At 43.0% G+C, this 21,112-nt stretch overlaps 1 protein-coding gene across 2 annotated transcripts in view; it reads right to left on the bottom strand.

Annotated features, from left to right (window-relative positions):
* Positions 1-21,112, bottom strand: part of LOC109899770 (attractin-like protein 1) — a 338,304-nt gene that overhangs the window by 183,892 nt on the left and 133,300 nt on the right. For both annotated transcript variants that reach the window (XM_020495283.2, XM_031835623.1), the window contains one exon: positions 9,111-9,163. In XM_020495283.2, coding sequence (XP_020350872.1) covers positions 9,111-9,163 — 53 coding nt within the window. The remainder of the gene's footprint in view (positions 1-9,110; positions 9,164-21,112) is intronic.

The raw sequence follows: 21,112 nt of genomic DNA, 5'->3' as shown, positions 1-21,112 counted from the left end.
CCGCTTCGGGCACACACGTTGCTGCGTGTTGTTTATCCCATAAGGGTCTTCTGTAAACTTCAAACAGTTCTACATGCTCTGTAAAGAGGACACAGAAGTGCAGAGAAATTCAAAAAGGACATTGTGAGGTTTCTAGGGTGTTTGGTACCAGTGTATGGTGCTTATTAATGTACAGTATACTTAGACAAATGCCGTGCCCACTCAAAGAATCCCTGCTGAAAACAATGACATTAGTGGACAAAGTGGAAGACTTGTCAAGTTGCACAATCCTTTTCAACATCTAACATGTTTCAATATGTTAGATTTCATGCCTGATATAATATTTGCCACTGTGACGCAAAAGCAACAAGTGCAAATTAAAACTCTCATCAGAGAAATAACAAAACAATTCCCCTCGGATAATCAAAATTATTTGCATACATTACATAAATGTGAACATGTTCATTGGGCACACATTTGACCATACAAAGATAACTTAAATAAGGTAATGTAAGCATCAAATGAGCTACACAAGACTAAAGTTGCTATAGACAAGTCATGGTTTTAGCATACTGTAACTTTATTCAGAATCTAAAAGAAAGAGCAAAATCTCACCTGTAAAGTCATTTCATATTTAGAAGTCTGCATCCAGTAAGTTGAAACAGCATGATGCCCTATTCAATATCAGTGATACAGGATGCACTTGGAGATTTCATTTAATGCCTGTTACTATTCATTACCTTGCATTTGAAACACTTTCTTCAAAGACAAATAAATGCATGTATAGCATTAGTACAGAGGGAAAGCAATTAGTTAAAAAACACCAATAACCAGGTTTCCATCCAACCTTTTTACGCAAGTAAAGTACCTAAAAGAAAATGTAATGACAAGGTGGGTTCTTTTTGTGTAGGTTAGAGTTTTTTGTCATGAATCTTGTTCTGGAGGCAGCTCTGCATTGTGGTCATTAGCTGGCACAGTCACAAAGTCCTTCAACCTTACCTTAACCACCCTGCTAACCCAAATGCCTAAATTAAATTAAGTCCAAAAAGCACATTTTTGTTTTCATGAATTTTTACAGTATAGCCAATTTAGACTTTGCAGCTTGCCTATCTAAGGGGAAATTGTTCAGATGTCAACCTGCGCTTTTGAGGGGTTGGTTAAATGTGGAAGCAACATTTCAGTTGAATGCATTCAGTTGTGCAACTGACTAGGTATCCCCTTTCCCCTTCTTTATGTCTGTAATTCATTCTGCCAGAAATGGCGGTGGGAATGCCTTTATGCGCAAATACTGAAAAAAGAACCATCATGCTGTAAACTTGGAGTCTCGCAATGATATGTTGTGTAGTCCTCCCACTACTACTCGGGAAAGCATGCAGTTTATCAGGCTACTTCACAGGGTGGTGACAAGTGCACAGTGATGAGCTTGATGCTCCCATCCAATTAACATTAAGGGTCTTATTCTGATGACATGATGATCAATGCTTGGCTGCCGTTTGACTAATAAAAAATGATCTTACTCTTTTGTCCATATTAATCTCATCATGTGGGCTAACCTACCTGCATTGTATATGCGAGCTGCTGACTTTAGCGCACATGTCAAGACCAGAGGAGGCACATTCGCTATATAACGCAACATATTTTGTGACAAAACCATCAGTAGAGTTGAAAACCCGCTGGAAACTCTTTTAACTTGACTTATTTATTTTATTTGGTACGTGGGAATTTAACCACAAACGTTCTGTTGATGTGCACCATCATCATACACACCCTTTTTATCTGCAACATGAAACATAGCTCCGGTGGGAAAATGCGCATATTGTTTTTATGGCTTGTCTGATGGTAATACTCAGCTTGTCTGATGGTACTACTCAGCTGTCTGTGCCAACTGCCTGACTGACAATGCTCAGACATCTATTGTACAATTAAGTTGTCTGCTCAGTATACCTAAAATTAGTTTAAATGGAGATTATTCCCTTAGTCGAGTCGAACAGACACTCTTCGAGACAACACCGAGGTTCAAGACCAGTCTACACAGCCAGTCTACAATTAGCAAGTAGAGATTATCAGCACAGAGAAGCCTCCGTGCTTGCGTCTGGGGAGAGTATCTCTCTCACTGTATCTATCTGACACTGGTTAGGCGTCTGCAAAGAGTGCCTGTCAGATAGTGTTTAGTGTTTAGTGCAGAGTGCCTGATCCTCTCATGATAAGGGGCTTGAGGGTTTGAGGCTGGTAATGGCGGGTGGCGGGGCTGGTGGGACACACTTGGTGGCTCCTTCTTATTAGGGCCTTCTAGCTGACACTGATCCACTGTGAGGGCAACTCATTACCCACACTAACCTGGTCAGCCACTGACGACCAGCTTCCTCATTAGCATCAGCCATGATTACATTCCAGTGGGGACCCACTGGGCACACACTGGTTGAATCAACGTTGTTTCATTGTAATTTGTCAACGTATTGTGACATGTTTTCAACTCATTTCAACCAGAATTGTAAAAATGTCTACTTAAATACTTGGACTTAAGTAAATTAATCAATTTATGATGAGGTTGAGTAGTGGTTGACATTGTATATGCCATTCCACAGACCACCATACAGTATATTAAATATAGGATGAAAAAGATTAAAATTTCTATGTCAAATTTGTCTACGCAATTTCTACATATACATAGTTCTGATGATTATGTTGATATTAGATTGATGTAACTACCTGTTAGTCAGGTTAAGTCAAAGAATTTAAGTTTAAGTTTTACCCTAATTTCAATGTTTACAACTCTGGTTGAAATGAGATGAAAACAGTACTGGTCACATGAAGGGTTAAATGTGGAAGACACATTTCAGTTGAAGGCATTCAGTTATACAACTGATGAGGTATCCCCCTTTCCCTTCATACCTTTTTCAAATCCAATGTATTTTCACGTTGATTGGAAGAATGACCTAGATCAGTTTCCAATGGTAGGTAGTATTAGGCCTACCATTAGTAATTACTAAGTACTATTATTAGTAGTAGAAGTACATATTGAAGCCATAAAGTAGTTGTAGAAGTACTAGTAGTTAGAATAGTACAGTAGCAACATCTCCATTAATCAAATGTCATTCCTCATCATCATTACTCTCACTATCATTATTCGTGTCATTGTGCTAGATTTCTGCCTTGTCACAATTGGTTAAATAATTAGTATGTAATGAACGTGCAAAGTAAACATCAATCCCTTCAAATAGAGGATGTCACACTCAGTTCCCAGAAGGACGTGTGTGCTACCCTTCAGTCGCCCTGATTCATTAGGCATAATTGGCCCAATTAGTCTCTTTAACCTTCACATCCACATCCCAGCTTAGACATCCGCACATCCTATATGTCCAACAAATCCTACACATCTGCACTGGTAATGCTTCTAGGAAAGGCAGGGCTTGACTCACAATAGCTAGCCATTAGCTAAACAGCATGATAAAAGCTTTGAATCTTGATTGGTTATGACATAATTGTAGCACTTAAGTGGGGCTTAACCTTTGAGCCTAAGTTTCTGCGCTCGTGACATAATGGAAAACACTATCAGTCATCAAACATGGCCGACCTTTCAGTCCTCTGAGGTGAACGACAGCTTTGCTGATGACCCTGCCTGTTATGGAGATTTGAAATGCCATGTAGAAGGAAAATCAGTCCCACTTTCTCACAGACCTCAAATAGAGCTCTTATTTGTCCTCCATGTCCACCGTGAGATCTGAATAGCATGCTAATAGATGATTTACAGCCACTTTTCTATTTGATAGAATAGCGTATGATAAAGGAACACAGGAAACAAATATATTTCTAATGCGCCATTTAGAGTATTCGTGTGCTTGTTTGGCCATGTTCAAACAGACCGAGCAGATAGCTTGTCCATTTGCTCCCTAATGACTTTGAACCCTCTCAACCGATGCAGGGGAACGATCAGGATATGACATGTCCCTCAGGGGACACAGTCCGTAGCCAAACAGAGATAGGCGGATAGACACCTCTCAGAGTGACCATAGTGATTGGGAGTGATCTCCACAGCCACGTCCTCCACTGCCTCCTGGTAACTGTGGGTACACTGTACAGCGAGGGTGCCACCTAGTGCCCTCCTTACTCAGACATAATGCCAGTCAGCTGAACAGGCAATCTGTCATGAGCAACAGAAGACAGTGGGGGCGACAGTGAGTGATGCCGGTGCATGTACTTAACCTTTCTAAAGCTGGTTAGAATCTGACAATACAAATACAGAACAATAGTTGACAGTACCGATTGGTGTTTTTAGATAGAGATTTGTTTTCTATATATCTGGATGTGTTTTGATGTTGTGAAGGGTTGTGTTGTTCTAGAGCTCTGGTTGCTCTTCTTCATTTAAAGAACTTAAAGGACAGTCCACATTTTTTTTTTTATGGTGGGTGTTTCGTGTTTTTTAATAGCTCTGAATATCAACTATTGAAACAAATGTTAAAACTACATGTAGTGTGTGGTATATGTACAGTACATGGTTAGTTTTGAACTAGGTAAGTGAAAGCATTGCTTTGACCAAAAAAAATTGCATTTGTTCTGAACAAAGGGATACTTGATGATTTCCTGACCTAAGCAATTCTGACTACTAGCATCAAAGTTAAAAGTATATATTTTTTATTTATTTATTTCACCTTTATTTAACCAGGTTGGCAAGTTGAGAACAAGTTCTCATTTACAATTGCGACCTGGCCAAGATAAAGCAAAGCAGTTCGACACATACAACAACACAGAGTTATACATGGAGTAAAACAAACATACAGTCAATAATACAGTAGAAAAATAAGTCTATATACGATGTGAGAAAATGAGGTGAGATAAGAGAGTTAAAGGCAAAAAAGGCCATGGTGGCGAAGTAAATACAATATAGCAAGTAAAACACTGGAATGGTAGATTTGCAGTGGAAGAATGTGCAAAGTAGAAATAGAAATAATGGGGTGCAAAGGAGCAAAATAAATAAATAAATACAGTAGAGGATGAGGTAGTTGTTTGGGCTAAATTATAGATGGGCTATGTACAGGTGCAGTAATCTGTGAGCTGCTCTGACAGTTGGTGCTTAAAGCTAGTGAGGGAGATAAGTGTTTCCAGTTTCAGAGATGTTTGCAGTTCGTTCCAGTCATTGGCAGCAGAGAAATGGAAGAAGAGGTGGCCAAAGGAAGAATTGGTTTTGGGGGTGACCAGAGAGATAAACCTGCTGGAGCGCGTGCTACAGGTGGGTGCTGCTATGGTGACCAGCGAGCTGAGATAAGGGGGGACTTTACCGAGCAGGGTCTTGTAGATGACCTGGAGCCAGTGGGTTTGGCGACAAGTATGAAGCGAGGGCCAGCCAACGAGAGCGTACAGGTCGCAGGGACTTTGGGGCTTTGGTGACAAAACGGATGGCACTGTGATAGACTGCATCCAATTTATTGAGTAGGATATTGGAGGCTATTTTGTAAATGACATCGCCGAAGTCGAGGATCGGTAGGATGGTCCGTTTTACGAGGGTATGTTTGGCAGCATGAGTGAAGGATGCTTTGTTGCGAAATAGGAAGCCAATTCTAGATTTAACTTTGGATTGGAGATGTTTGATGTGAGTCTGGAAGGAGAGTTTACAGTCTAACCAGATACCTAGGTATTTGTAGTTGTCCACATATTCTAAGTCAGAACCGTCCAGAGTAGTGATGCTGGACGGGCAGGCAGGTGCAGGCAGCGATCGGTTGAAGAGCATGCATTTAGTTTTACTTGTATTTAAGAGCAGTTGGAGGCCACGGAAGGAGAGTTGTACGGCATTGAAGCTCGTCTGGAGGGTTGTTAACACAGTGTCCAAAGAAGGGCCAGAAGTATAAAGAATGGTGTCGTCTGCGTAAAGGTGGATCAGAGACTCACCAGCAGCAAGAGCGACATCATTCATGTATACAGAGAAGAGAGTCGGCCCAAGAATTGAACCCTGTGGCACCCCCATAGAGACTGCCAGAGGCCCGGACAACAGGCTCTCCGATTTGACACACTGAACTCTATCAGCGAAGTAGTTGGTGAACCAGGTGAGGCAATCATTTGAGAAACCAAGGCTATCGAGTCTGCCGATGAGGCTGTCCGGACCTCTGGCAGTCTCTATGGGGGTGCCACAGGGTTCAATTCTTGGACCGACTCTCTTCTCTGTATACATCAATGAGGTCGCTCTTGCTGCTGGTGAGTCCCTGATCCACCTCTACGCAGACGACACCATTCTGTATACTTCCGGCCCTTCTTTGGACACTGTGTTAACAACCCTCCAGGCAAGCTTCAATGCCATACAACTCTCCTTCCGTGGCCTCCAATTGCTCTTAAATACAAGTAAAACTAAATGCATGCTCTTCAACCGATCGCTACCTGCACCTACCCGCCTGTCCAACATCACTACTCTGGACGGCTCTGACTTAGAATACGTGGACAACTACAAATACTTAGGTGTCTGGTTAGACTGTAAACTCTCCTTCCAGACCCATATCAAACATCTCCAATCCAAAGTTAAATCTAGAATTGGCTTCCTATTTCGCAACAAAGCATCCTTCACTCATGCTGCCAAACATACCCTTGTAAAACTGACCATCCTACCAATCCTCGACTTTGGCGATGTCATTTACAAAATAGCCTCCAATACCCTACTCAACAAATTGGATGCAGTCTATCACAGTGCAATCCGTTTTATCACCAAAGCCCCATATACTACCCACCATTGCGACCTGTACGCTCTCGTTGGCTGGCCCTCGCTTCATACTCGTCGCCAAACCCACTGGCTCCATGTCATCTACAAGACCCTGCTAGGTAAAGTCCCCCCTTATCTCAGCTCGCTGGTCACCATAGCATCTCCCACCTGTAGCACACGCTCCAGCAGGTATATCTCTCTAGTCACCCCCAAGACCAATTCTTTCTTTGGCCGCCTCTCCTTCCAGTTCTCTGCTGCCAATGACTGGAACGAACTACAAAAATCTCTGAAACTGGAAACACTTATCTCCCTCACTAGCTTTAAGCACCAACTGTCAGAGCAGCTCACAGATTACTGCACCTGTACATAGCCCACCTAAAATTTAGCCCAAACAACTACCTCTTTCCCAACTGTATTTAATTTTTATTTATTTATTTATTTTGCTCCTTTGCACCCCATTATTTTTTTTATTTCTACTTTGCACATTCTTCCATTGCAAAACTACCATTCCAGTATTTTACTTGCTATATTGTATTTACTTTGCCATCATGGCCTTTTTTGCCTTTACCTCCCTTCTCACCTCATTTGCTCACATTGTATATAGACTTGTTTATACTGCATTATTGACTGTATGTTTCTTTTTACTCCATGTGTAACTCTGTGTCGTTTTATCTGTCGAACTGCTTTGCTTTATCTTGGCCAGGTCGCAATTGTAAATGAGAACTTGTTCTCAACTTGCCTACCTGGTTAAATAAAGGTAAAATAAATAAATAAATAAAATATGGTGATTGACAGAGTCGAAAGCCTAGGCCAGGTCAATGAATACGGCTGCACAGTATTGTTTCTTATCGATGGAGGTTAAGATATTGTTTAGGACCTTGAGCGTGGCTGAGGTGCACCCATGACCAGCTCTGAAACCAGATTGCATAGCGGAGAAGATGCGGTGGGATTCGAAATGGTGGGTAATCTGTTAGTTGACTTTGCTTTCGAAGACCTTAGAAAGGCAGGGTAGGATAGATATAGGTCTGTAGCAGTTTGGATCTAGAGTGTCTCCCCCTTTGAAGAGGGGGATGATCGCAGCTGCTTTCCAATCTTTGGGAATCTCAGACGACACGAAAGAAAGGTTGAACAGGCTAGTAATAGGGGTTGCAACAATTTCGGCAGATCATTTTAGAAAGAAAGGGTCCAGATTGTCTAGCCTCGCTGATTTGTAGGGGTCCAGATTTTGCAGCTCTTTCAGAACATCAGCTGACTGGATTTGGGAGAAGGAGAAATGGGGAAGGCTTGGGCGAGTTGCTGTGGGGGGTACAGTGCGGTTGACCGGGGTAGGGGTAGCCAGGTGGAAAGCATGGCCAGCCGTAGAAATGCGTATTGAAATTCTCAATTATAGTGGATTTATCGGTGGTGACAGAGTTTCCTATCCTCAGTGCAGTGGGAAGCTGGGAGGAGATGTTCTTATTCTCCATGGACTTTACTGTACCTTTTTTGAGTTTGTGTTACAGGAAACAGATTTCTGCTTGGTTTCTAACTTCCCTGAAAAGTTGCATATCACGGGGGCTGTTCAATGCTAATGCAGAATGCCATAGGATGGTTTTGTGTTGGTTAAGGGCAGTCAGGTCTGGAGAGAATCAAGGGCTATATCTGTTCCTGGTTCTACATTTCTTGAATGGGGCATGCTTATTTAAGATGGTGAGGAAGGCATTTTTTTTAAATAACCAGGCATCCTCTACTGCCGGGATGAGGTCAATATCCTTCCAGGATACCCAGGCCAGGTCGATTAGAAAGGCCTGCTTGCTGAAGTGTTTCAGGGAGCGTTTGACAGTGATGAGTGGAGGTCACTTGAGCGCTGACCCATTACGGATGCAGGCAATGAGGCAGTGATCGCTGAGATCTTGGTTGAAAACAGCAGAGGTGTATTTAGTATTTAATTGACAACCTCTCTCATAGAACTACGTTCATGCATGACTACACTCAACAGGATTACTATTGGAAGTGACAGTACTTGAACTTTGTCCAAAACAGCTACCCTTACAACCCTGGTCAGTGGACCAAATTCCACCGGCTGATGCCAGCATCTATTTTGAGTAAAATATTCCCCCATGTACTTTAACTTGAAAAACCACCAATTTGCTGCAAAAGAGTCAAATCAATATGAGGCCAGTGATCTGACACTGACATCTGGAGACAGAAGCCCCTCTAAACCCTGCAACAATCTCCAGCTACAAATCTTTCAAATCAAGTTTAGAGCCAGACAAATCTACAGTCGATTGCTGCCATACTGCCTGGCACAGACTAAAAGCTTCCATCTGCTTAGCCAACTCACTTCGCGGCAAAGGTCAAAGAGATGTGCAGATGTGTGGTATGCTGCAACTGATCAGGACCACGGCAACATCTGGAGGACAAAGATGCAATGGAGACTCAGGTGTGACTGCAGCGGCGGGATACTTACAGTAGCACGTCCCTCTGAGGGGGTTGCCAAGGTAACGGTTCTCGGAGTCGCAACTGCAACAATAAGAGAGAAGGGGGAGAAGAATAGAAGACATAGAACAATGAGCTTAACAAGGTATCTGTCACTTTGCCAAAGCCATCACAGACTGTTAATAAAATCATCACTGAGGGTTATTTTGGGCGTGTCAGGGAAAAGTGTCCTGAGAGGCTGTTTGTAGAGGTAGTATCAGGGGTGACAGTACTGTGTGCTGCTTCTGGTGATTTCCCCAGATAGCCCTATCTGACGATACCTCTCTGCTCAGCAGGGAAGTTAGACGGCTACAGACGGCCCAGCTAGAGAACACCTTGAACGCTACTGAAAGACAGAGAGGACAGCTACAGTAGGACTTTACAGAGGCTTCAAAAATACGCTAAACTGAATAAGTGCAATTAAACAATAGTCAGGTGTGTGGATGACTCCATCAACCCTTAATTTGACCCTGTTTGTCAAGACAATCAGGCAGCCTTGACTCAAATACTAAAAACAAGGTCCTCAAAATGCAGGAAGAGAATTGAAAGCAGACTAGACTGAGGGGAGTCAGGAGTACCAGGTGTGAGGGTTATTGTGGTAGGTGGCATTTGATCATATGGTCTGGTTTACGAAGCAGGGGTCATTACTGCAGTCCAAAGACCCATGTTTATTACCAATACTCAACTTCTACAAAACCCAGGAGGAGACCTTGGAAAGGGCAACCGTGTGGAAAACCGCCACTTTGTAAATACATACTCCACTATTTTGACAAGCCTATCGAAACAGATGTGATATATCGTTAAATCTGCCCCTTGAGTCAATAAATGGATTCAGAACGTAATTGCTAGGGTTTGCAAGGCTGGTCAGGCAGTGGTTACAGCGAAATAAGGTAGGCAATGCTCACTGTCCTGTGCTTATACATAACAAAACAGATTTCATTCAGTGGCTGGCCAACCCTTGGTATGAGGGTCATAAAGTAGCAGTAATGAATATTTCACAGCCAAGGACGGAGCTATATCCTTCTGTATTTGTTCTTATAGAGGGCGTTGTAAACAATAACCCCACAAAACAGCTCAAGAAGACTTCAATTCAAACACAAAGGCCGCAGCGGTGTTATCTGGTTTGTACGCCTCAGTCCCTCTATTTGTTGAAGGCCTTGTGAGGATACGAGTTTGGAACCGATTGTATTCCCCTTACACAAGGGCAAGGCAAAAATATTTTCCTCAGTTAATCTTAAGAACATGACAGCAATTTTAAGATGCACAACGGGGACTTTAGAAGGGGCCCCCAGCCTCACTCGCCATCTCCCCAGAGAACACTTAACACTCAGCTAGAGCTGGCTGGTTAAGTAGCTTAAGTGGTAATGGTGCCAAGATGGGTGTAGCACACTGGCTTCCTTCCCCAGTCTCTCTTCTGTCTGTTTGGCTGCCTTTCACTCCTACGCTCACAGACTGGGATGACATAGAGAAAAGCACCACTGTCCTTCGGGACCCTTAATCTGCTATTAGGCTGCCACAGTCTCAGCTTTTCCCCAGACAACAGAACACACACACACAGGATGTGTGAAGAGTGTTTGACTCTCTGTGAACCCACAACACGGCTTTGTCTGTGAGCCGTGACAGAGGGCAGAAGGTCTGAAGATTAAAGGTCGCTGTGGGTGTGTGCCATCGCTCTGTGTGTGTGTGTGTGTGTGTGTGTGTGTGTGTGTGTGTGTGTGTGTGTGTGTGTGTGAGAGAGAGAGTGTGGTTTGTCTGTTCATGCATCAGTTGTTGTCAGTAACAGGAGCAGCATGCTGAGGTAAATGCTGAGATGGGAGATTGGGTCTATTTAAAAAGCCAACTTCCCCCTCTCACTCGCACAAACCCACCTATGCCATGACCCCATTGGGCCACACAGCGTGCAAGGCAGGGTGGCAACAGCTGTGCCAAAATAAACCTCTGAAACTGAGTCTGTTTACTTCGCTCTCCTCTGGGACCAAGGTTCTAGGGGAGCACAGATATCACCTAGGTGTCAGGAGAAGCAGGAAAGGAAGGGGAGACTGTTGAGTTTAAATCTGTCTGTCTGATAGGAAGGAGTCTTTTAATTAGACTCACCACGTAAGAAGAGGTATCTACCTTTGATTTCACACTTTTGCGTGCACAGCAACAGTCCAAACACACACACACACACACGCACACTAATCAAATTAAATTAATTCAAGCTTTACTTACATAGCACATTTCAGACATGAATGGGGGAAAAATTAATAAAAACAATGAAAATAAAAACAGAAACATGAGGACAAGTAACAAAAAAATAGCAATAAAAATGTAAACACTAAAAAGCACCCTAAGAAAAAGCATAGTGAAAAGGTGTGTTTTAAGATCAACAGTTGAAGTTGGAAGTTAACATACACTTAGGTTGGAATCATTAAGACTCATTTTTTCAACCACTCAACAAATGTCTTGTTAACAAACTATAGTTTTGGCAAGTCGGTTAGGACGTCTACTTTGTGCATGACACAAGTAATTTTTCCAACAATTGTTTACAGATAGATTATTTCACTTATAATTCACTGTATCACAATTCCAGTAGGTCAGAAGTTTACATACACTAAGTTAACTGTGCCTTTAAACAGCTTGGAAAATTCCAGAAAATTATGTCATGGCTTTAGAAGCTTCTGATAGGCTAATTGACATCATTTGAGTCAATTGGAGGTGTACCTGTGGATGTATTTCAAGGCCTATCTTGAAACTCAGTGCCTCTTTGCTTGACATCATGGAAGAATCCAAATAAATCAGCCAAGACCTCAGAAAAGTAAGGAGACGCGTTGTCTCCTAGAGATGAATGTACTTTGGTGCGAAAAGTGCAAATCAATCCCAGAACAACAGCAAAGGACCTTGTGAAGATGCTGGAGAAAACAGGTACTAAAGTATCAATATCCACAGTAAAACGAGTCCTATATCGACATAACCTGAAAGGCCGCTCAGCAAGGAAGAAGCCACTGCTCCAAAACCGCCATAAAAAAGCCAGACTATGGTTTGAAACTGCACATGGGGAAAAACATCATACTTTTTGGAGAAATGTCCTCTGGTCTGATGAAACAAAAAATAGAACTGTTTGGCCATAATGACCATCGTTATGTTTGGAGGAAAAAGGGGGACGCTTGCAAGGCGAAGAACACCATCCCAACCGTGAAGCACGGGGGTGGCAGTATCATGTTGTGGGGTTGCATTGCTGCAGGAGCGACTGGTGCACTTCACAAATAGATGGCATCATTCGGGAGAAAAATTATGTGGATATATTGAAGCAACATCTCAAGACATCAGTCAGGAAGTTAAAGCTTGGTCTCAAATGGGTCTTCCAAATGGACAATGACCCCAAGCATACTTCCAAAGTTGTGGCAAAATGGCTTAAGGACAACAAAGTCAAGGTATTGACGCTTGCAAGGCGAAGAACACCATCCCTACCGTGAAGCATAGGGTGGCAGCATCATGTTGTGGGTGTGCTTTGCTGCAGGAGGGACTTGTGCACATCACAAAATAGATGGCAACATGAGGAAAGAAAATGATGTGGATATATTGAAGCAACATCTCAAGTTAAAGCTTGGTCGCAAATGGGTCTTCCAAATGGACAATTACCCCAAGCATACTTCTAAAGTTGTGGCAATATGGCTTAAGGACAACCAAGGTATTGGAGTGGCCATCACAAAGCTCTGACCTCAATCCCATAGAAAATGTGTGGGCAGAACTGAAAAAGCGTGTGTGAGCAAGGACAACAAACCTGACTCAGTTACACCAGCTCTGTCAGGAGGAATGGGCCAAAATTCACCCAACTTATTGTGGGAAGCTTGTGGAAGGCTACCCGAAACGTTTGACCCAAGTTAAACCATTTAAAGGCAATGCTACCAAATACTAATTGAGTGTATGTAAACTTCTGACCCACTGGGAATGTGATAAAAGAAATAAAAGCTTAAATAAATAATTTTCTCTGCTATTATTCTGACATTTCACATTCTTAAAATAAAGTGGTGATCCTAACTGACCTAAGACAGGGAATTTTTACTCGGATTCAATGTCAGGAATTGTGAAAAACTGAGTTTAAATGTATTAGGCTCAGGTGTATGTAAACTTCCGACTTCAACTGTATTTTAAATATGTCCACAGTTTTGACCCCCCCTCAGGTTCTCTGGCAGGCTATTCCAAGGGCTGGGGGCATAATCACTCAAGGCTGCCTCTCCATGACTCTTAGTCCTAGGCTTTGGGATAGTTAAAAGGCCAGTGCCAGAGGACCTGAGGGACCTACTGGGTACATAACTTAAAAGCATGTTAGACATGTATTAGGATGCACAAGCATACAGCTGAATGCACGCACACACACATTCACAGAGTACTCGATCCTAATCAAAACAAACACACAAGAAAAAGATCATTAGCAGCAAAGCGCAAACAAGGACAGACCTTAGCTAAACAGGTTACGGTGTTACTGTAGGAAGGACTCTGGCCCTCAGGCTGGCTCTATATGGAGACAATCCAGCAGATCCAAAACTGAAGAGATTATCATAGTGTTTTCTGAAATCTGTCATGGCTGCTGTTCTTCTGCCTTTTATTTCCTATTTTCTCCCCGACAGCAACGCTTGGATGCAGCCTGCTTCCCACATGGAGGCAATTTCAACAGGCACTTAACTTGACATTTATTTGCTCAGTGCAAATTTCCCTTGTCCACCACTTAAGGCTCACATCTCCCTCCATCAAACATTGCTCTGCCTCGCTGGTCCATGGGCATGCAGGCAGAAGCTCACAGGAATACACGGTATACTCGCAAATACACACATACTGTATTTGAAAACATTTACATTTTAGTCATTTAGCAGACACTCTTATCCAGAGCGACTTACTAGAGCAATTGGGGTTAAGTGCCTTGCTTAAGGGCACATCTAAAAAAAATTAACCTAGTTGGCGAGAGGCATCAAACCAGCAACCGTTCTGTTACTGGCCCAACGGTCTTAACCTCTTTGCTATCTGCCACCCCAAAACACACACACACTGTACACACACACATCTGAACAGACACACATGAATGAATACAATTTTAAACAGTGTAGCACACCAGATTTTGAAAAGCATCAGCTGCATGACAGGTGTTGAGATAAGTACTAAAATTGGATTTGTTTCTTTCTTGGTTAAATTTGGCTCTATGGCCTAGATCTAATGACCCTACAGTAACTCCCTAACACACTGAGCTCACCCCATGACCCTGGCCAGGACTAGCCAGGACTATTTCCCTGCTCAATGTGTGACTGAAAACCAATCAAGCGTCCCACCACGCACCATGTGCCCAGCTCTTGGGCTGTAACAGGCAATCATACATAGGCAATGGTGAAGAGACTACACTCCATACCAGTGTGTTTCTGTCTGCATAACAGTTTGTTTTGTTGTGTGTAAAAAAAACAGTAATTTGTTAGCGAGTGGGTCTGCATTGGTCCTTTTTTCTCTCTTTTCATCTTGTAAATGAAAATTCAGGAAGGACACTTCCTTCTACATATATCAGATGTATTGTACCCCAGCTCACGTGTGTGTGTGCCTGTGTGCATGCTTGTTTGTAGCCTACATAGAGTGGGCCAGTGAGCTTGATATCCACACTGTAGATCTAAGCAGACAAAGGCACTGTGAGACAACTCTAGAGCAAAGGACAAAAGGCCCCCTCAGAGAATGAACAACCCAACCACATTGCCGGCTTTTGGCCGATACAATAAATGAAAAACCGATAAATAACTTTGCAGCCGGACAAATTGTAGCCCCGATTTCGAGCACAATTCTCTTGCTCCTTGCCTCGGCTGAGGAGAATGAGAGAGCAAGAGAGCACTGCATCACAGTGCTAGAGGCAACACTACAGATCCGGGTACGATCCCTGGCTGTGTCGCAGCCAGCCACGACGGGGAGACCCATGTGACGGCGCACAATTTGCTCAGCATCATCCGGGATATGGGAGAGTTTGGCCGGCTGGGATATCCTTGTCCCATCCCGGTCTAGTGACTCCTTGTAGCGGCCGCCAGCTGTATGGTGTTTCCTCTGACACATTGGTGCGGCTGGTTTCCAGGTGAAGCGAGCAGTGTGTCAAGAAGCAGTGTGGCTTGGCAGGGTCGTGTTTCGGAGGATACACGGCTCTCGACCTTCGCCTCCCCGAGTCCGTACGGGAGTTGCAGCAATGGGACAAGACTAACTACCAATTGGACATCATGAAATTGGGGAGAAAAAGGGGTAAAAAATAACCCCCAAAAAAGATGAAGTAAAATGAAAGTTAGAGAGTATGTCTACACTGAAAAGCCCACAAGAAAGGACTACAGACTGCGACCATTTTGTTTAAGAGGCTAAAACCATGATTTGGTCAAATAGTAAAGTACATTATCCTCATGATACTTGTAATCAAAGTGTCTTCCTGCCTGCCCCTATGCCTGTTTTGTTGGGGCCTGCTTCTGTGTTGAGCGAGCCACTCTCTCCTTTCCCAAGGAAAGAAAATGCTCCGGGAGAGAATAAAAAGTGTTCTGATAGTATATAAAATGTTAAAATCCAAATGCGGTGAAAACACAACTTGGGTGGAGAAAAGATGTTCTCAGCTTTCAGCTTTTTTTTAATCAACTCTCCATTTTGAGCTCAATACTAACTATTTAAAAAAACAAGATATTTGATATGGATTTGAGATACAGAGCGGCAAAAGGCCATTGCAAGATGGCGCCGACAGAGATGGTCTCCTCGCTTCGAGTCCTTAGGAAAATATGCAGTATTTAGTTTTTTTATGTATTATTTCTTACATTGTTAGCCCAGAAAATCTTAAGTGTTATTACATACAGCTGGGAAGAACTTTTGGATATAAGAGCGACGTAATTTTACCAACATTATGACCAGGAATCTGATATTGGATCTAATCCTAGAGGCCGACCCCAAACAATGTCGACGCGGGAGAGGAAGACGGAGCGGCATCCTGGTCAGACTTCGTAGGCGTGCACACCACCCACCGCTTCTGAGTATATTACTCTCCAATGTCCAGTCTCTAGACAACAAGGTGGATGAAATTAGGGCAAGGGTTGAAATTAGGGCAAAGATTGTAACATTCTCTGTTTCACGGAAGCATGGCTCTCTCGGGATATGTTGTCAGAGTCGGTACAGCCACCGGGTTTCTTCATGCATCAAGCCAACAGACACAAACATCTTTCTGCTAAGAAGAAGGGCGGGGGTGTATGCTTCATGATTAACTATTCATGGTGTAATCATAACAACATACAGGAACTCAAGTCCTTCTGTCCACCTGACCTAGAATTCCTTAATCAAATGCCGACCACATTATCTCCCAAGAGAATTCTCTTCGATTATAGTCACAGCAGCGTATAGACCCCAAGCAGATACCTTGATGGCCCTCAAGGAAGTTTACTGGACTTTATGTAAACTGGAAACCATATATCCTGAGGCTGAATTTTTTGTAGCTGGGGATTTTAACAAAGCTAATTTAAGAACAAGACTACCTAAATTATATCAACACATTGACTGCAGCACTCGTGCGAGTAATACACTGGACCACTGCTACTCTAACTTCTGCGATGCATACAAGGCCCTCCCCCACCCTCCCTTCGGCAAATCCGACCACGACTCCATTTTGCTCCTACCGTCCTACAGGCTGAAACTCAAACAGGATGTACCCGACCCGTGACTAGAACCATTCAACGCTGGTCTGACCAATCGGAATCCATGCTTCGAGATTGTTTTGATCACGCGGACTGGGAAATGTTCCGGGAAGCCTCAGAGAATAACATTGATTTATACGCTGACTCTGTGAGTGAGTTTATAAGGAAGTGCATTGGAGATGTTGTACCCACTGTGACTATTAAAACCTACCCTAACCAGAAACTATGGATATATGGTGGCATTCACAAAACTGAAAGCGCGAACCACCGCATTCAACCATGTAAAGATCTCTGGAAATATGGTTGAATATACACAGTGTAGTTATTCCATCATTAAGGAAAAGTATATCTCTAATTCCATGTATAACACTTGTATTTTCATCAACATTTATGATGAGTATTTCTGTAAATTGATGTGGCTCTCTGCACAATCACCGCATGTTTTAGAACTACTGAACGTAACGCTCCAATGTGAAATGAGATTTTTTGATGGAAATATGCACTTTAGCGAACAAAACATACATATATTGTGTAACATGAAGTTCTATGAGTGTCATCTGATGAAGATCATCAAAGGTTAGTAATTCATTTTATCTCTATTTGTGACTCCTCTCTTTGGCTGGAAAAATGGCTGTGTTTTTCTGTGACTTGGTGGTGACCTAACATAATTGTTTGTGGTGCTATCGCGGTAAAGCCTTTTTGAAATCAGACACTGTGGCTGGATTAACGAGATTTTTATCTTTAAAATGGTGTACAACACTTGTATGTTTGAGGAATTTTAATTATGAGACTTTTGTTGTTTTGATTTTGGCGCCCTGCAATTTCACTGGCTGTTGGCCAGGTGAGACGCTACCGTCCCACATATCCCAGAGAGGTTAATGAAGCTGCCAGTTGAGGACTTGTGAGGTGTCCGTTTCTCAAACTAGACACTCTAATGTACTTGTCCTCTTGCTCAGTTGTGCACTGGGGCCTCCCACTCCCCTTTCTATTCTGGTTATAGCCTGTTTGTGCTGTTCTGTGAAGGGAGTAGTACACAGCATTGTAAGAGATCTTCAGTTTCTTGGCAATTTCTCTCATGGAATAGCCTTCATTTCTCAGAACAAGAATAGGCTGACGAGTTTCAGAAGAAAGTACTTTGTTTCTGGCCATTTTGAGCATGTAATCAAACCCACAAATGTTGATACTCCAGATACTCAACTAGTCTAAAGAAGGCCAGTATTATTGCTTCTTATTATCTTACAATCTGAAATTCCTTTTTGATACTGTTGCAAATCTAACTAAAAAGCAGCATTCCCCAAGAGAGGATGGCTTGAGGGAAAGATCATGATCATTAGCAAGTGAATTACGGACTCCTCTTTAAATCTCCGTATACCTCCAAAGCTCAGTTGTCATGAGTCGCACAACTCTGCCAGGACCTAGGATCAAGAGAGACACTCAAGTGTTTTAGTACTATATCTCTTGACACAATGATGAACATAATCATGGCCTCTAAACCTTCAAGCTGCATACTGGACCCTATTCCAACTAAACTACTGAAAGAGCTGCTTCCTGTGCTTGGCCCTCCTTGTTGAACATAATAAACGTCTCTCTATCCACCGGATGTGTACCAAACTCACTAAAAGTTGCAGTAATAAAGCCTCTCTTGAAAAAGCCAAACCTTGACCCAAAAAATATTTAAAAAACTATAGGCCTATATCGAATCTTCCATTCCTCTCAAGATTTTTAGCAAAAGCAGTTGCGCAGCAACTCACTGCCTTCCTGAAGACAAACAATGTGTACGAAATGCTTCAGTCTGGTTTTAGACCCCATCATAGCACTGAGACTGCACTTGTGAAGGTGGTAAATTACCTTTTAATGGTGTCAGACCGAGGCTCTGCATCTGTCCTCGTGCTCCTAGACCTTAGTGCTGCTTTTGATACCATCGTTCACCACGTTCTTTTGGAGAGATTGGAAACCCAAATTGGTCTACACAGACAAGTTATGGCCTGGTTTAGATCTTATCTGTCGGAAAGATATCAGTTTGTCTCTGTGAATGGTTTGTCCTCTGACAAATCAACTGTAAATGTCGTATTCCTCAAGGTTCCGTTTTAGGACCACTATTGTTTCCATTATATATTTTACCTCTTGGGGATGTCATTTGAAAACATAATGTTAACTTTCACTGCTATGCGGATGACACACAGCTGTACATTTCGATGAAACATGCTGAATCCCCAAAATTGCCCTCGCTAGAAGCCTGTGTTTCAGACATAAGGAAGTGGATGGCTGCAAACGTTCTACTTTTAAACTCGGAGAAAACAGAGATGCTTGTTCTAGGTCCCAAGAAAAAAAGAGATCTTCTGTTGAATCTGACAATTAATCTTGATGGTTGTACAGTCGTCTCAACTAAAACTGAAGGACATCGGCGTTACTCTGGACCCTGATCTCTCTTTTGACAAACATATCAAGACTGTTTCAAGGACAGCTTTTTTCCATCTACGTAACATTGCAAAAATCAGAAACTTTCTGTCCAAAAATTATGCAGAAAAAATCATCCATGCTTTTGTTACTTCTAGGTTAGACGACTGCAATGCTCTACTTTCCGGCTACCCGGATAAAGCACTAAATAAACTTCAGTTAGTGCTAAATACAGCTGCTAGAATCCTGACTAGAACCCCAAAAATGTATCATATTACTCCAGTGCTAGCCTCCCTACACTGGATTCCTGTTAAGGCAAGGGCTGATTTCAAGGTTTTACTGCTAACCTACAAAGCTCCTACCTATCTTTCCGATTTGGTCCTGCCGTACATACCTACACATACGCTACGGTCACAAGACGCAGGCCTCCTAATTGTCCCTAGAATTTCTAAGCAAACAGCTGGAGGCAGGGCTTTCTCCTATCTAGCTCCATTTTTATGGAATGGTCTGCCTACCCATGTGAGAGACGCAGACTCGGTCTCAACTTTTAAGTCTTTACTGAAGACTCATCTCTTCAGTGGGTCAAATGATTGAGTGTAGTCTGGCCCAGGAGTGTGAAGGTGAACGGAAAGGCTCTGGAGCAACGAACCGCCCTTGCTGTCTCTGCCTGGCCGGTTCCCCTCTCTCCACTGGGATTCTCTGCCTCTAACCCTATTATAGGGGCTGAGTCACTGGCTTACTGGTGCTCTTCCATGCTGTCCCTGGGAGGGGTGCGTCACTTGAGTGGGTTGAGTCACTGACGTGATCTTTCTGTCTGGGTTGGCGCCCCCTTTGGGTTGTGCCATGGCGGAGATCTTTGTGGGCTATACTCGGCCTGGTCTCAGGATGGTAAATTGGTGGTTGAATATATCCCTCTAGTGGTGTGGGGGCTGTGCTTTGGCAAAGTGGGTGGGGTTATATCCTTCCTGTTTGGCCCTGTCCGGGGGTATCATTGGATGAGGCCACAGTGTCTCCTGACCCCTCCTGTCTCAGCCTCCAGTATTTATGCTGCAGTAGTTTGTGTCAGGGGGCTAGGGTCAGTTTGTTATATCTGGAGTACTTCACCTGCTTTATCCGGTGTCCTGTGTGAATTTAAGTATGCTCTCTCTAATTCTCTCTGTCTCTCTTTCTTTCTCTCTCTCGGAGGACCTGAGCCCTAGGACCATGCCTCAGGACTACCTGGCATGATGACTCCTTGCTGTCCCCAGTCCACCTGGCCGTGCTGCTGCTCCAGTTTCAACTGTTCTACCTGCAGCTATCGAACCCTGACCTGTTCACCGGATGTGCTACCTGTCCCAGACCTGCTGTTTTCAACTCTCTAGAGACAGCAGGAGCGGTAGAGATACTCTTAATGATCGTCTATGAAAAGCCAACTGACATTTACTCCTGAGGTGCTGATTTGTTGCACCCTCGACAACTACTGTGACTATTATTATTTGACCATGCTGGTCATTTATGAACATTTGAACATCTTGGCCAACAAGGCCACCCCTCATAGCCTTGTTCCTCTCTAGGTTTCTTCCTAGGTTTTGGCCTTTCTAGGGAGTTTTTCCTAGCCACCCTGCTTCTACACCAGCATTCCTTGCTGTTTGGGGTTTTAGGCTGGGTGTCTGTACAGCACTTTGAGATATCAGCTGATGTAAGAAGGGCTATATAAATACATTTGATTTGATTAGAAGTGAACACAGAAGTGATGGTTGGTGATAATGGGCCTCTGTACGCCTATGTAGATACTGTATCCATAAAAAATCTGCCGTTTGAACTACAATAGTCATTTACAACATTAACAATGTCTACACTATTTCTGATAAATTTGATGTTATTTTAAATGGACAAAAAATAGCTTTTCTTTCAAAAACTTTTGAACGGTAGTGTCACGCCCTGACCATAGTTTGCGTTG

The sequence above is a fragment of the Oncorhynchus kisutch genome, linkage group LG11 (assembly GCF_002021735.2).
Source record: "Oncorhynchus kisutch isolate 150728-3 linkage group LG11, Okis_V2, whole genome shotgun sequence".
NCBI lineage: Eukaryota > Metazoa > Chordata > Actinopteri > Salmoniformes > Salmonidae > Oncorhynchus > Oncorhynchus kisutch.
Note: the sequence above shows the minus strand (reverse complement) of the source record. Positions and strands in the feature narration are given on the sequence as shown.